The 17,130-nt window shown below is 39.9% G+C and overlaps 1 protein-coding gene across 5 annotated transcripts; it reads right to left on the bottom strand.

The window, feature by feature from the left end:
• Positions 1-230: 230 nt before the first annotated feature.
• On the bottom strand, positions 231-17,044 carry kdm1a (lysine (K)-specific demethylase 1a). 5 transcript variants are annotated; one of them, XM_084742209.1, is made up of 22 exons: positions 16,946-16,978; positions 16,145-16,181; positions 15,005-15,298; positions 14,529-14,697; positions 14,124-14,257; positions 13,956-14,034; positions 13,740-13,832; positions 13,531-13,637; positions 13,151-13,232; positions 12,251-12,345; positions 10,948-10,965; positions 10,167-10,309; positions 9,945-10,035; positions 8,972-9,106; positions 7,176-7,249; positions 5,576-5,687; positions 5,226-5,358; positions 4,941-5,128; positions 3,167-3,281; positions 2,895-3,022; positions 1,591-1,737; positions 231-1,197 (listed from the first exon to the last, which is right to left on the bottom strand). In XM_084742209.1, exons 2-22 carry the CDS (start codon positions 16,172-16,174, stop codon positions 997-999), a joined length of 2,568 nt encoding a protein of 855 aa, XP_084598335.1. In that variant the 5' UTR covers positions 16,175-16,181; positions 16,946-16,978; the 3' UTR covers positions 231-996. The 5 variants fall into 5 exon arrangements, with proteins under 5 accessions (XP_084598335.1, XP_084598336.1, XP_084598337.1 ...); XM_084742210.1 differs by having other exon boundaries at positions 14,529-14,694; positions 16,946-16,977; XM_084742211.1 differs by lacking the exon at positions 16,145-16,181 and having other exon boundaries at positions 16,946-17,044.
• Between the last annotated feature and the right edge of the window lie 86 nt (positions 17,045-17,130).

The raw sequence follows: 17,130 nt of genomic DNA, 5'->3' as shown, positions 1-17,130 counted from the left end.
CAAAAAACAATAAAGTTAATCAGTTTTAACATTAAATACCTTGTCTTTGTACTATATGCAATTGAATTTAAGTCAAAGGGATGTGTTTTACACAACGTTCCAACTTTTTTGGACTTGTGGTTGTATTAATGACCTAAATTCGACTCCATATTCTGTGTTAAACCTCTGAAAAAATTAGTTTGCATACCTTCTACATTGTTTCACTGTTAAGAAAAACGCAGATTTCAAGATTCTATTTGTCTTCTTTTAATAACAAAACAACTGACAATATAAAAAAGTATGTGATGACAACCATAATAAAATACTTAAACTGCTATGCAAACAGAAACATTAACAATTCTTTCAACATATCTGTCTTTCCTTTAGCTCTTCATACAAACTATTTTCACTACGCTCTGCAGCCTAAATGATAAAAAGTAAATTTAGAAGGCATAACAGCTACAGTACACAGTTTTAAGACAACTGAGACAAGGCCTCTGGAATGACACCAGAGGGAAATGTCTTTTGCTTAGATAAGCAGAACAGTTTTAGTGGACTGAGACTGTGCTACTGAGTTGGTCATCTGTATTATATGTTATCTCCTTCTAGGTTGTGTGTACATTTAGTATTTAGACAAGGGCACATAAATAGATGTTGGGACATTTGCAAACATGCTCCACATGGAATCGAACACACTGAATCACTCCCAGTACCAAACGTAATGCCATGCTTTTGTTTTTAAGACATTCTTTCACCCAGTCTTTGTAGAGGGTCCGAGAAACTGAAACACTTAAGTTCAGGAATCTCAATTTCACATCATATGTAAAGCCAGAAAATAAATCCTCCAAGTGTCATTTCTTGAATAAAGGTGTGTCCTGGACTTCCAAGATCTTTCACATACAGAAATATCAACAGCTTGTGGGTAAACTTTTGATTTTCTCAAAAAAAAAAAAAAAAAAAAAAACTGTTGTAGTTTGTCTGATAGTCCAGAGTTGGCAGCAGCTGGGAGAGGCTACTTCAGACGCTGGGGGTGGGCTGAGCCTGCTGAGGATTGCTGGCAGCCGTGGGAGTGGCCTGCCGGGGGAGTGTGTACATGGCACCCAGGAACTGATCTGCGATGCGTCCGGCCTCACGGAGCCCACTAAGCAGGGCGCCATGCACTGTAGCTGGGTAATTTCTGATCGTGTGCTCCCCGGAGAAGAAGAGACGAGGGACGGGCTGAAGGGAAAAGAAAAAAGAAAAAAAAAAAAAAAAGTCAGATGCTGGATTGTCCCTACATAAGGAGGCATTAAAAGAAAATAGGGGATTGATGAGTGAGGAAAAAGTGTGGTAGTTAACTGCCAGAAGTCATCAGGCAACACATAAATATGACTTGTTCACATCAATCAGCATGCCGACATCAAAACAGCCAAAAAAACATCTGTGTGGGGAATAAACTGCTCTGCTTTGGTTTGGTTAAATATTGTGGTCAGGCTGGGATGCCTTCTCTCCCTCGCTTTCTCACACACACACACACACACACACACATATACATACATACACACACACTAATAGACTCACATTCTCACCCGAACACACACACTCGGGATCCTTCAGTGTTTGCGTGGTTACCTGTGAGGCTCCTGGTATAGCAGGTCCAGGTGTGATGGGTTGGGCCATGAGGTCATAGTCGTTACCCGAAGAACCTGCTGCGACATACGAGTAGGAGCCCCGTGCCCAGGGGTCTGCACGCCACCGAGTGACCACAGTTTCCTTTGGCTGCCATGACAACAAACAACAACACACTTTTTTTGAGGAGTTTCCATGATGATGTTGGAGGGACCTGTAAACAGCTGGATGGCAAACAGTTCCAAACGCTGGCCTCCATGCATATGATTTTATCCCATTTGAAACCATAAGAAAATGATTTATAATGACGAGTGGTTTGGATACGACTCCACTTATGAGTGCCTTTCACATGTGCTCGCTGGGTAAAGCTGTGCTGGTTGTGGGGGTCAATTCAGGAACGAATCTGACATTCCACTTAAAGTAGTGGAAAAACCAGAGAGAACACTAATGATGGAGCTTAAAAAATAAAGCCCACCACTAGTTTTCTGTAAACAACAAATATAATGAAGTTGTATGTGAACAACACTGCCAACTATGTCAAACTGTGTGGACATTGTGTTTGAGAGGAATAACGGTGTGTGATTTTTTGAACTGGAGTTGTGTGAGGTACTTATCTAGTCAGTGTATTAGCTACAGTAGATGGTGGTCTTTTTAGAGAAACAGCAGGAGAGGGTAAGGGGTCAGCAACAGAATGTATTTTAGCCTCCTTAAAAAGGCCTACCAAAAAAAAAAAAAAAAAAGCACACGCTATATGTTGAATATTTTCACCACTTTTACTTTTAATTACCTTTTTGTCAGACATTCCTTTCCGATTGGAAAACACTGTTGTATAAAACAAATATCACTCTCTTCAACCAACCAGACTACTCTGGCAAAAACTGGAATTTTACCTTGCAGGATACGGGAGTTGTTGGACTGCTGTTGCCTCGACAGATTCATTTGTTTGTGTTATTGTGTGACTTTGGTAAATCCAAACTAAACCTTTAAAACCCCAAACCAATCAAGGCAGCAGTAGCCCAGCCATTTCTGTCTTCTGCTTGGTAAAATCCCTGTTTGCTGTGTCCCATCAGCAAAGAAACATTTAACGGCGAGGTAAAGCTGTGAAAATACAGCATACTCTTAAACTGATATTGTTCTTTAGGTGTGTAAAATACATTTTGACTCTGTCCACAGCTGTACATTCCTTAGCTTGTACACAGGTACTCCTGCAAACCAGGGACGTGCCGACCACCATCTACTGTACATGTACATGCACAACTCAAAAACAACAACTTCAAAAAATCTTAACTCTTGCAAGAGTCATGTACCTGTGGTACGGCACTGCTGCCAAATATTCCTTTGAGAATGGCCAGGCAGCGTCCAACAATCACGTCATCACTGATGTTCTCCATGATGCCAGCAGCTTCACCAGCCATCAGAGCGAGTAGGATTGGAGCTGAAAAGAGCAAAGTCACAATTTGTTATGGATATATTAGAGAAGCAAAGGGCACATACTACCAAGAAATATATCTCGCTACCACATCACTGCATCAAATTATCAACAACTTAAGCGTGAAACTAAACTGGGATCTCTTGTCACCTTTGTAGAGGTTCCAGAAGAGGAAAAGTTCGCCCCGACTTGCTGTGGTGGAGCCGACATGACCGAACAGGTTGACACTGGGATCCCAGAACACGCGGTCAAAACACAACACCACCTTCACACAGGGAGGAGCACAAAATAAAAAGTCACACAACAATTAAATCGCTTATTTTAACCAAAGCTCAACTGCCTGTGAAGTGCACTGCAGGCTCAGCACATTAGTTGAGAATGTGTGAATGGCAGAGCGCCCTCTGCTGGACATACTGCATCAGTGGCAGCTGAGATTGCATAATAATGCAGTATTCTTCTGTGTGCTGCAGCAGAATTAGGAGTTAAACTACTCTGCTGCAGATGATGCTCAGCAACAGGGAGAGAGCGCAGGAGAGAGCTGGTGGGTCAGGAGTGACGTAAAATGAACACTCTGATCGGATTACTCACACACAGGCAGAAAGCATCATTCATTTGCACGCTAACAGCCCCTGACTGCCTCTCCCCTCCTGTACTTAGGAAACAGAAAATCGCCCTCCTACATCTGGGCTGAGATGCTGGATGATAAAGAGATACCACCTTAGCAGTTTAGAGGAAGCAGGGAATTCCTTGTCTTCTAAGCTCACTACCAATATATACTGTGATTTATCTGTGACAAAAACAACAGGAAGGAGGAAGGGGATCCTGTTCATGCAGGATGCTGCTGACTTGGACAAAGCTATATGAACCAGCAAGGCTCATGACCAGATCATGAATACTCATTGTTTTTTGGCGCTCCACCACTGAAGGTCATGCTCTTAGCATAAGGACACTGCAGCTTTTGCAGTGGCAGGAGGTCTCCCTAAGGAACTAAATCCTCAGCGCTGCCGGAAACACACTGCATGATTTAAGACCTGATTTGAACTCTGATGTAAACACGATGACTCATTTCAAGATGGGGGATTTTGCACTGGACTGCACAAAAGGAGATGCAATATTTGTTAAAGAAAAATGTGTGTCAATATACTATTTTAAATTAAATATTGTTGTGCTGCAGAGATGTCCTGGCCTACGTATCAGGTTCTACAGACGTACAAAAGTATCTTTCTTTAGCACAGATCCCTGCAAAAAATTACACCACAAACCTATTACTATTTTTTTAAAGAGAAAGTTGAATAATTATGTAAACATTATAATTCCTCTAATGTTGCCAATTATACTGGAACATTTTTTAATATCATTCAGCCCTAGCTAACATTATCCTGTCGACTGTTTAGGTTTAAAATATCTGGCTTCCCACTTAAACGTCAGTCTACTCAAGGCCATTTTGACTAAATCAAACATTTTTCCAGTTCAACAGTTTTACCACTAGAATCTGCACAAATCAGAATGAGACCCTGTTGTTTGGTGAACTGTAACATCTACAAATCCTTCTTCTTTCTTTAGAAAGAAAGTAGTTCCTAGAATTAGGCTTTCCATCTTAAAGAAAGTAGTTCCTACATGAAACTGCTCAGTTCCTGAATGGATCTGCTCACAACAAGGGCCATGGATTATCTTAAGTAACCAGGTCAGGATTTCTGTAAAGAAACATTCCTGCTGAGTTTGTCAAATGTATTTTTGTTGCTTTAGGCCCCACAGACTGAGTTCTATCTCATTCCATTATATTCGAGAGAAGGCAGATATCTCTAAATTCAATATTTCCCAAACTCTACAACTCACACCAAAACAATCTAGATGGATAAAAGCACTACAGGTAAGAGGAAAAACATGTATTTTGAAGGAGCATATGCTTATTTAGAAGTACAACCTTGTTGAGGTTGCCGAAGCCCATCCTCTGTATGGCAGACGTTTTCCACTCAGGGAGTGGAGGAACAAACTGCACAGCAGGAGGCTGCTGCTTCAACACACCAAGAGGCAGTGTGCAAAGCACAGCGTCACATTTGTAGATGAAGGTCTGGGTGGTGGAGCGAGTGTTGACTGCTATCACCTCACAGCCTGGAGAACAAACAGACGAATGACTGTGTGACACCCTGATATATTTACATGAACACTGCATTATGAAATCTGCAGTGAAATGATCCGGTGCACGTACCAGAGGCTGTGTATCGGACCTGCCGCACTGCTGTGTTTAGTTTGATGTCCAAGCCCTCAGCCAGTGCCACAGGAACACAAGAGTAACCGTTCCTTACTGTCAGGTGGCTGCCAGTGAACTCGAAGTCATCGTCCTGTGGATAAATTAATAACCTGTTAGCCCAGTAGTGCAATGAACATCCTAATGTGATAAGACAGAAGAGCATTATTCATTAGTCAGAAGTATTTAATAGCAATAACTTATTACATACATGGGACTGTAAGACGGCTGAGGGTCTATGCAATGCTAAACCATTGTTAGGACTACACATACAAAAGCTATAACACTTCATACTGGGTGCATGTGTATACCTGATCCCAGTGCTTCAGAGAGAGGGTGGAGAGGGGCGTAGCGTTGGCAAACTCCAAGTTGGCAAAGTGCCAGTCAAGGATCTGCCGATCCCTGGATGACAAGTAAACATCACTGTGGGAAAAGAAGGGAAGTAAAGAGACACGGTGATGTCTACTGACAGCTATTCACACACCAGAGGGACAGGTTTACTCATGCACAAAGAGCTGAACTCAAACTGGTGCTTCAGTAATAACACATAAATGAACACAACATTAACTGAAAACTAAAAAATAGGCAAATTGCCACAGGATACACAGAAGCAAACATAAGTTGCTAAGGACTCCAGGGCTCCAACAAGCAATTACTCTTCATAACCAGTGAGGACTTACTAACATGAAGCACATACTCAGCCTGGATAGATCTTGATGAGAACAATTAATAAAAGAAGTCCTCCAGAGATCTACAGTTACAGTTACATCATAGGATAATGTACCGATCCAGACTAGACCAACTACCAGCTGCTGCCTCTGTTCCTGGCTGGATTCATATAAGAGCTGATGTTCAATCAGGGATATTTTACTGAAATTGGCATTACCAAGATCTGAATAGTCCTCAAGATTCCAAGCAATAGAAACTGAAACCAACCAGTTCAGACTTTACTGTATTAGTTTTTACTAAGAGTTCAGAGGTGTAACATTACAGTATCTCAGTGAAATGTAAATTATTTGATTAGAAATGTTTCTAACAATCAGGGTTGACCAATTATTGGCCTAGAAGATTATCAGATCCAATATTCAGCACTTTTGCAATGATCTTTTTTTTTTTTTTATCCCAATGGCAATAACTTAATTTAAAAATGTGCTACTTCGGCTCTGATGCGGCTGCCTCTCTCTATCTGTAGTCATCATTCTGTGTTCTCACTTAATGTCCAGCCAAGAACACGATCTGGTTACAAATCATGAGTCAGCCTTTCAACACTGAAGGCTGCTGTGCCGCCAAAAGGCAAGAGGAACAGAGAAAAGCATTTCCATTCTGGAGCAATAATTAATTTAACATGCTTAAAGACATTTCAGTACAAATTTCAGTAATTCTTATTTATTTTACAAAACCTCAGGGAGCTATTCTGTTTATTTATTATTAGAGTTTTCATTTAACTTTAAGGAGTGCTGCTGGCATCTCCCTGCCTTTTTTGTTTTAACAACAAGTTCTACTTTAATTAAAAATGCATTTCAATGCCGTTTTGTGTTGGAGTTTGTGTTATTCTAAATTTTGACAACAAGATTTTCATTTTTACTGGCAATGTATATCAGTTCCAAATATCAGTTTTGTTGAATATCGGTATGTGCCCATTTCTAGTTCTCAAATTTCTAAGTTTTACTGATGCAAAAAATGACTTTGGCTTTCCCGGGCGCACAGCAACCCTTCACCAAATAGAACCAAAATATTAGAGATGTAGGCTGGAACATTTCTAATGACAAAATGTGCAACTAAGAGAAAAAAATATTGACTATTGTCCAGTGGTGACACATAATGCCACAGTATACACAGTATGTTTAAAAAATATTATAGAGGAGGAGTAGCAGGTGAGATTATGCTGAAACTTCACAACAGATTAGTTACCTGGGTGGATTGGCCTCCAGTTCCTGCAGCTTCTCCTCCAGCTTGACCTGCTGCTCCACCAACTCATCATACTCCTACACAGAGACAAGGCAGCAGGAAAAATCAATTTTCAACTACAACTGACAATCAAGATGAGGGATTCGACTAACAACTATTTTCATTGTCGATTAACCTGATGATTATTTTCACTATTAATAGTTTAGTCTAGTAAATGTCCAAAAATTGTGAGAAATGCTCATTACTATTTCCCAGAGCTCAAAGTTCTTCAAATCACATCTTTTGCCCAAATAACAGTCCTAAACCCAAATACTCTTCATTTACTATTATAATGACAAAAAAAGCAGCAAATCCATACATTTAAGAAGCTAAACACAAATGTTTGACATTTTTGCTTGAAAAACTCCTGAAACTGAATCAGAATAGTTGGCAACTATTTTCTTTCTACTGAATAACCCTTGCAGCTCTAAGTAATACTCTTTTGAATGTTACAATGTTGCTAATGTGCTAATATTTAACTATTCAACACTTACAATTAATACTCAAAAGCTATATTTATCATGAAAATATCAGACTGTAGGAGCCGGTGATGTCGTTAATGAGCTAAGTGTGTGTTGCATGCTTGTGCATGTGTGTTCCAGGTACACACCCAGAGGGTTTCAGGTCATGTAGAAAGGACAAGCAGTTTTAACAGAAGGGCTGACTCAACCTGTTCATCGGTTCCCCACAATAGAACCAACAGGAGCAGCTCACAGTCTGGTAATACCACCTACCACGCCGTGCCGCGGGACACAGCTACACTGACTCAAACGTCCTAATGATGCCTCTGAGCTACTAGGCCGACCTGGGAAAATACTAAAGTGGAAAGAATACCGGAAAATATCCTGACACAGCCATCTCTCTTCACTGGCCTTAAATTCTTGTTATATGATGTAGTCATGCATGTCATGAACACACACACACACACTCCTAAATGCTCATTCTGCCTTGCTGAAACTGTGTGTGTACATCCACAGACATAAAGCCAGTCAGACCGTGATTCAAAGACCTTGAAGTGGTTTCTCAGACAGCGGATGGGTCGCAGACAAATCCATTTCAGACACCAGCTGTGTTTAAACCAACTTAAACCTCCTTCTAAAATACACACAGAGCAGTAGTGGAGGTGATTTATCTGGACCAAAAATAAAACTGCAGCACTCACTCTAATAATACATCCTACCGAGGCATTAAACCACTTAAACACAGGCCTGTCTGGTTTACTTGGAGAGCACGGCATTAAAATTCTGTGAGGCAGCCACCCTGACCTAGTGGTCCATAAAATATCCAATTTACATGCTACTACTTTTGCATTATAATACTATTACGAAGATTTTTTTTCTGAGAGATGACTACAAGCAAAGTTTCTGTCCTGCAAACTGTTCTGCTTGGCTTTCTGACCTGCAGGTACACCTAATCAACACAGGAAATCTAATTTTGCTTTAAAGTAGTTCAAATTACACCCACTGAAAACACAGACACTATGTAATACCCACAGCACCACAAACACAGTTGGAAACAGTTAGCTTTTAACTGCTTTGACTAAAGTATTTTAAATCTTCCAGCCTGACTTCTGCCTGATCCAAGTGCTCTGAGGAAGTAATGAAAGTGTCAAAGAGGAATCTCTTCTGGACAACAACCAGTCTTGATGACAGCCCACAGCTTGTAAATATCTGTAGGAAGTGTAAGAGCTCTACTGTATCTTTCTTCTTCAGCTTTTTGATGATGACATTTCTCTTTTCTGAAACAGTGTTTGAACTCACTTTGCAGAGTGCAGTGAGGTCACGGTGCTTGCTCTTCACCAGGAACTCAGCTGTGATATCTCTGGGTGGTTTGACTTCACTGGCCTCTTTATACTGCTGATGGAGCTCTTTAACCCGTTCCTTAGTGCTCACCATCTGAAAGGTACCGTAAGTGGAGAGGAAAGAAGTCATGAGATGATGGATGACAGGAAAGAAAACAGGAAACTGTAAATTTGTAAAGAAGATAGGATATGAATATTCAACAAAGTGGTCATGTGATCATTAAGATTGTTCTTAAGCGGTTGCTTTTAAATGTGCTTTATAAATACATTTAACTTAACTTAAAATCTATGCCTTTTAATTGGCTTCTGACAAGCGAACAGTTTTAGTGCTTTATTAAGGGGTCAGCTTGTAAGTGTTCCCTGCCTTGCCTACCTGACTTTCTGCAGGTCACTGAAATCAGTAGTGTTTTCGTTTTTTCTCCTTTTTGTTCAGACTGCCATCAGCGCTGTCAGAAATTTACTTTAAATGTATCCCATCTATCGCCTCTCTTAGCAAACACAATGGACAAGTAAGTTAACAGATGTTTGCCAAATTTGAGCAGGACGTATTACTAAGGATGGCCCTAATGACTAATTTCCCTGTCAGTTAATCACACAACAACACAACTTGTAACTTTTATAAATAGTTTTTGTAAAAAGACTAATGAGATAATGTGTTAATAAGTGACTTTTAGAGGTGCTGGTAAACCAGGCCAGCTGCCTCCCCCTCCTTCCAGTCTTTATGTTAACCTAATATAATCTCCTGCTGGCTCTAGCTTCATGTTTTGCTTACAGACGTTCGAGGGGTACCAATCTTCACACCAATAAAATCTGCTGTTGGTGGAAATAGTACATTAAGGTGTATTATTTTGAGCAGCATTTCTTTATTACTTGGTTTGCAAGTCAAGTCCACCAAGTTGACAGCATTATGAAATTTGTTAACTTATGCTCACCTTGTTGAGAAGATCTCGGAGCTCTTCCTGAGTCTTTACGATCTTCTTCCAGTGTTCTATCTGCTCATCTTTTACATGCTTCTCCTGCAGCCTGCACACACAGACACAAGATTAGGATTAGTGTGTATGTGAGTATGTAAGAGTGTACGTCTCTTCTTCGGGTTACAGATGTGTGTAGGACACATCTGTCACCACCCGCCATCTACTGTACACCATACTCACTGTATGACCACCTCCAAGGCCTGTCCCAGAGAAACAGGTTTGTTGTTGAGGAAATTGAAATCCAGCTGGTGGCTGAGGTAGGAGGTGGCCTCCAGCAGTCTGTTGAACTCTTGCTCTACCATCTCGTCTTTTTCTTTTGGCACCTGGACACACATACAAAATCATACAACAACACCAGGAGGACATTGGTCCATCAGTCACAGTAACGACAACAGGGATGGAGTCTATAGAAAAATACACTAAAACATAAACAGTAAGGTTTCTGCAGGTTTCAAAAAAAATTAAGACTTTTTACAACCATTATGAATGCAACTTAAACTTTTCACATTTAAAAGTGAGACTGAATTTATTAAAAGTAAATTTAATGCTGTAATCCTATCCAGACATTTTAAGGCTTATAATTATTAGATTAAAGAATTTTAGACATTTGAAGGACCTGCAAAAACCCTGAGAAAAAGCATGCCAGACTCATTTAAAGCATAAGGCACAGACAGTATTAGAACTGGTACATTTCATACATTTTTGTTAACTTTTGTTTGGATCTTCTCTTGAATAAAAATGGCAAATAATAAATAAGATAATACATTTTTATTATTATGTTGTAATTTGTATTGTATAAGATGAACGTTAACATGAGCTGTTGTTTCTCTCTATCTCCTACATGGATGACAACAATGACTTTAAGTGGTAAAAATATAAATGGATGGAGCTGAAATGTTGACTTTCAAAAGTGATTCAAAGTTATGGAAGGAATGTATTAAATAAATGAATTAATACATACACTTGTGCACCGTTCACCCTTTAGAAGTGCACCAAAAGATGAGCATGGAAGGGGTTGAGAAGACAAGAGGGGAGGGGGAGGAGAGAGACAGAACATATTAGTTAAACACAACTTTAACCTCAAACAGGTTTGCAGAAAAGTAAAACATGTACATTTAATTTGCCTTTTCCTGCAGAAGAGGAAACCAGTTACACATGATGAGGACACTTCAAGAGCCCTGCTGGCTAGTCTCGACTTCAGGGGAAGTGCCCTGAATGTGAACCTAAACATCCTACTACTGTTGCTGCCACCTGACGGATAGAACAAAAAATGAGAGGGAAAAACATTGTTTATATCTAATCTAATTACATTCGGCCAGATCTGTTTTCTGCTCTGCTCTGTTCTGAGGGGAAGTGGGAGCTGTTGTTGATGACACGCAAGGGTAAGCAGTTAAATGAGTCCATCGTTCGTTCATTGTGTTTTTGTGGCTCATGGAAAGCCAGATCCCTGCCTCAGGACAACAGGCTTGGAGACGAGCTATAAACTCAGACACAGAGCACTTCTGTGCTAAGAGAGAACTCTTGTGCATCCATAAACATCTTCTGTTAAGGGAAGTAAACAACACAAGGCCCTGGTTTCAAAAGTGTAATTTGGATACACACACCTAATGCAGCTGTAGTTACACTCCCCTGATGGAAGGTTACTCTTGGGACTCACTGTTTGTAAGTGAACTTGACCTCATGCTCGGGCTGCAGCTTACAAATATTTCCATTACTGATTAATCTGCAGATTTCCACAAAAGATGCTCATCACAATTTCCCTGAGCCTATATGATGTATTCAAATTGCTTCTTTTGTCGAGCCAAAGGTGAAAAATCCAAAAACTCTTCAGTGACATAGAAAAACAGCAAATCTTCACATTTAAGAAGCTGGAACCAGCAAATGTTTTGACATTTTTGCTTGAAAAATGACTGAAACGATTGATCAGACAGTCAAATCAATTAATGTACTAACTGGTGTAGCTCTACCTTATGCAAAGCTAAGCATGTCAGTATGACAGAAGCAGGCAGATATTTTTGTTCGTACATGCCCATGCTCATATTGACCTCCTGCCATCAATCAAGTCATGCCTTGACTTTATAAGAAAACCTGGGATTTTTGCAAAAAAAAAAAAAAAAAGAATCAACAGAAAATTTTACAGCTAATGTTAATATTTAGTGACACAATGTTTCTCAGGATTGTTTAAAAAGAGAATGTCTTGCTATGGCAGGCAAATGCACAAGAGGCAACTCAGTTTACTGATTCAGTCATTTCATTATACTCACAGCCTGGCCATTGGCTTCATACAGCGGACACTTCTGTTTGATCTTGGCCAGCTCCATGTTAACCTGCTTACTGATCACTGCCATGGGATTCCCTCCTGAACAAGCACACACATACCAAACACATGATGACACAGCATAAACATGGATAACACCACCCTCTACAGGTAGATTTTAGTAACTGTAAAGTTTCTTTGAGGAAAAGATTGTATAGTTGACTTTGCTAGAAGCAATCATGTGTCACTGGGAATTAAGTGTATGCGTGAGTTTTATATCAAATTATGGATCATACAAGCCAACTGAAAATGTAAATACTTGCATGCGGCTGTATTAAAAATCATTTTTTAAATCTGAAATCTGTCATTATATTTTACAATGTAAAAAAAGTCAATTTGAATAAAGCCAGATTAAATGAGTTAGGCTGGAGCTGTGCTTGCTGCTTAACAACACGTTTGCGTTCACATACGTGTAACATTAAAATCTGAGGATGTGCACAACCATCGCTCCAAATGGAAGCCGAATATGTGAGGCTGCCATGATGCGTACGGATGCATATATGAACATAAAGTTAAAAGCAGGTGTGTCTTAGTCCTTTTTTAATAAAGTCAAAATATATTTTTTTGTTATTGTAATTACAGGAAAAATTTAACATATGCTGCTGTTTTTTTTTTTCCACAAAATTTTGACTTTCAGACTTTAACTGGAAATGTCTGGATCACTGGAATCTAATTCTACAAATAGTATACTGCCAATAATATTAGTGTCACCTAATCTTTGTCTGTAACACTGCAAGAACAACAGAAATAGCTGTGCAACATTCAAATATTGATTTAGAATTTCAATGTCAATGTTATGAACAAAGCTTTGAACTATTCGGTACAAGATGCTAAATCTGAATCTTACCCAGCCCAGTCACCACCATGGCTCCCAGATCAGCAACATAGTTGCCCTTCCTAAATGTAGCCACTCTGCCTCCAACACGGTCCTGCATGGAAAATTTAAGTCAACATTTTCTACAGTAAACTTGTGGCAAGCAAGGAAAGTTTAGGTGACTTGATATTTTTTAATGTAGACCCTTAGAAAACATATGTATAGCATTTAATATAGAGTGTTGCACTAAAATCACAATGTTATTAATTATAAAAGTAAAGTAAAAGTTTTACAATCATTAAATAAAGTACACCTATAGCTGGTTAGAAAGAAGAAAGAAAGTGTGACACAATCCACAAATATACCTCAAACAACAGATGTAGAACAGAATAGAAACCCTGTTGGTGACCTACCCTGGCCTCTAGTACTGTAACATCCATCCCGAAGCTCTGCAGCTGCCTGGCTGCAGCTAAACCAGACACACCTCCACCAATGACAATAACCTTCCCAGTCTTCTTAGCTGCAACAGCAAGCAGATGTTGCATTCAATGGATATCAATACACCACTATTTGGCTAATGGCTAGTTTCATTTTACTAGAGAGAAGAATGAAGTGAACTCACTTGGTAAAGGCTTGACCCGCTTGTAAATGCCAAAGTTAATGAGACCATGCCTTTCTAAGTAACTATGTATCCTGTGGACCAGCACAGCATCACCTGTAAAGACAATAAAAGCAAATCATAAGTCAACTCCTGCATGACTGCAATCTCCTTCAAAACAAATAAGTTAAAATGTCAAAAAAAATCTAAATAAAAATAATGCTAAATTTGATCTCTCACTGTTGTATGGAGCTTCAAGCTGTTGTGCTGTGGCCTCGAAGGTCAGCTGGATCTTAGGGTTGTCCAGCCACAGTTGGAGCTAGATGAGATATAGAAGTACATATGTTTAAAACAATACTCCCATTGTCTAGTTTGAGCACAAAGTAATGTGTTTACATCAGCACTTACTGTTCGGTTGCGGATGTAGAGGAAGACCTTCTGAGTCTGCTGGGGACCGCTGATGATGTCAGGAAAGCAAGCAGCCTCCTGGGATGTCATACGGTCATGAGGAAGACGGCTCTGGAAAGCAGCTCCTTCCACACCTGCAATAAAAACATCGCTATTTTTTCACCAATTAACAGCAGTGAGTGTCATTTAGGATGTATTGAAGACTGAAAGAAAGAGCATGAAAAATTCAAATAGAAGACAGAAAAACACAGCCTCTGTTACAATGGAAAATAAGGGGAAAAAAATGCTTCTTACCAGCGTTTTGAATTTAAGTTTTTCCGCTCAACAAAAACATAAAAAAAACATCACCTTCAACATCACCTTTATTTTATTGCGTTGATATGATACAGCAAGTTTCAGACTCACCAGACGGTTCCTCTGGTTCACTGTCATTCTCTTCCTCTACTGGCGGAGCTGGTGGGGGGATGACCTGCTTCCTCTCTTTTTCTGCCTTGGCATTCCTCTCCTCCTCAGAATAATATTCGTCCTCCGACAGATTGGCCAGGCTTTCGTCCATCTCGCGGTACTCCACCTGCAACAGTAGGCACAATAAAAGCATCATTAAAACCAGCATTACAATCTAAGATTAGTTTAGTGTGATCCAGTGTCTCTTAAAAGTACCAAGACCTTTCTGGATTAAAGAAACAAATACCGTGAATGTTGCTGCAGACGCAATAACAAGTTACTTCTGTTTCTTATTTCCTCTAAGGAACACATCCCTCACCAGTGACTTAAGATACTGAACAATACTGCACCTAAAGTCTAAGTTTCACTCATTATTTCTGGCAGCAGTTTCTCCTCCCTGAGCATACAGGGAGGGAACAGAACCCTAAAATGTTTACTTTTGCTCGCTTGCGACGACTCGTTCTGCGAACTTCTGCTGAGTCTTGGTCTACCCCACCAGGGCCTGCTTGGTGGGGCATAGGTGCTCCTCCAGGTTCGCCACTAGGGGACGACCTCTCCTTCTTCTTCACATCCATCGGGCCTGCAGCTGAGGCTGACGGACCAGTCTGCGCATCAGAAACTGGGGCCCTGTCCCCTCCTGATGCTCCCGCAGAAGAGGAGGAGGAGGAAGAAGAGGAACCAGCATCTGACTTCTTGCTAGACAGCATCATAGAGGATGTTGGAGGCCTCTCCTGAACAAAGAGGGATAGAAATTAGGTAAAATCCAACATAATGTAACATACAACGGCCCAAGTCACAATGAAATTGACAGTGATTTTAAAATGAAATGGCTGAAACTTGAATGTCTAAAATAGTATAATCAATGAAAAAATAAACCACAAAATATTCCCAGAAGACACAATGAAAATGATGAGGTGTGGGTTGTGTGTGCTGAAGACAACCAACTAGTCAAACAAACAAAAATTATGTATGTGACCTTTGTGGCAAAATATTAAAGCTGCCGCTAATTGCTATTTTTTTTTTTTTTTTTAACAATCAATTCGTTTAGCAATTATTTTCATGGTTAACCATCCAAACGTAAAGACTATTACTTTGATGAATAACAAAGAAAAGCAGTACACCCTTACATTTAAAAAAAATGGAACCAGCAAATGTAAGACAATTCTGCTTGAAAAATGACTGAAACTTTTAGGAGTTAATTTTGTTTTCAATTCATCAACTCATTGCTGCAACTCTCATGAATGTCACATAAATTTGTCAAAAAAAAATATAGCCTACATTGTTAAGATGTAAAACCCAGAGGTCCATTCCAAATGATAATTTCACACTCTTTAATGAATTAACTCCTATTTGAAACAATCACTTAAAACCCCTGTGTTAATTGGTCACTTTGCTGTTGAGGGCAGTGACTGTTCTTGCACCAAGTCTAACAACAACCTGATGGGCTTTGGGAGATTCTTCACCCCATAACATCACATCTGTATCACTGGATGATTTGCGCAACGTTAACTGTGAATGGATGTCATGATTTATGAAATGACGGCTCCAATGGTTACAGTAACCTTGTCTTGTTTTACCCATTTCTCCGTGCACCTGGTAATATCCATTCAAACACTAAGAAACGAAAACAGAACCAGAAATATGGTTACATAAACAGGACCAACTGAACAAAAAGAAAATGTTGGCCTTTCACATTACATCCATTGAGATTTAGCGAAAGAGTTTGAAGACATGCTGGCAAAATACATTTTAGCTCATGTCAGCTCACTATGAGGACTTCGCAGAGTTAGCCAGATAAGAATACCCACTCGAGAAAACCTGGTCATGTGCTCGTATGAATCTTGATGCTTATTGGTCGATTTAAACAGGACAGTCGTGAATTATAAGCCTAGATGCTTAGATGGTTAATAGATCCTTGATTGCCATTCTGAACAAATGGACTACTGTTAGGTAGGAAGTTAACCGCAAAGCTAGCAGCAGACTATCGACGTTAGCTTGCGTAAGCTAACGGTATCTTTGTTCAAGACAACGACTTGCTCTTGGCATCTATGACTATAATATCATGTTGCTTTACTATAGTTATAACACACACTGTACTGCAAACATATACTTGGATTTCTTACAATCAGATATCCTTTCAAATGTATCTTACAAAACCATGCTACGTTAGCTAACGCCGCTAACAATGAGACCTAGCTGTTAGCTTGCACCAACAGTGGCACAGCAGCAGGTGCGACCTGGTGAAAAAGAAAGCGCCAGCTTCGGTTGCAACGGGATCACAATTGATAAACTGACTGTAAAATCTTAGCTAACTAACTCTACACCAGAGAGCATTGTACAGATACGCATTAAATATTGAAAATATTAATATTAGCTACCTCTCAATCCTCCGCAGATGTCAACACAAAGACGGCTCAGTTGCAGGTCTCCTTTCAATGAACTCTTTCGTGATTGGTTGATCGAAAAGTTACCCAACACCACTCAGCCAAATGATTGGTCAAAATAACTGTCAATCCAATCCCACTCTATGTGGGCGGAACTGGATGTTCGATGGGCGGAGCGT

The sequence above is a fragment of the Lutjanus erythropterus genome, chromosome 18 (genome assembly GCF_056507025.1).
Source record: "Lutjanus erythropterus isolate fLutEry1 chromosome 18, fLutEry1.hap2, whole genome shotgun sequence".
NCBI lineage: Eukaryota > Metazoa > Chordata > Actinopteri > Lutjaniformes > Lutjanidae > Lutjanus > Lutjanus erythropterus.
Note: the sequence above shows the minus strand (reverse complement) of the source record. Positions and strands in the feature narration are given on the sequence as shown.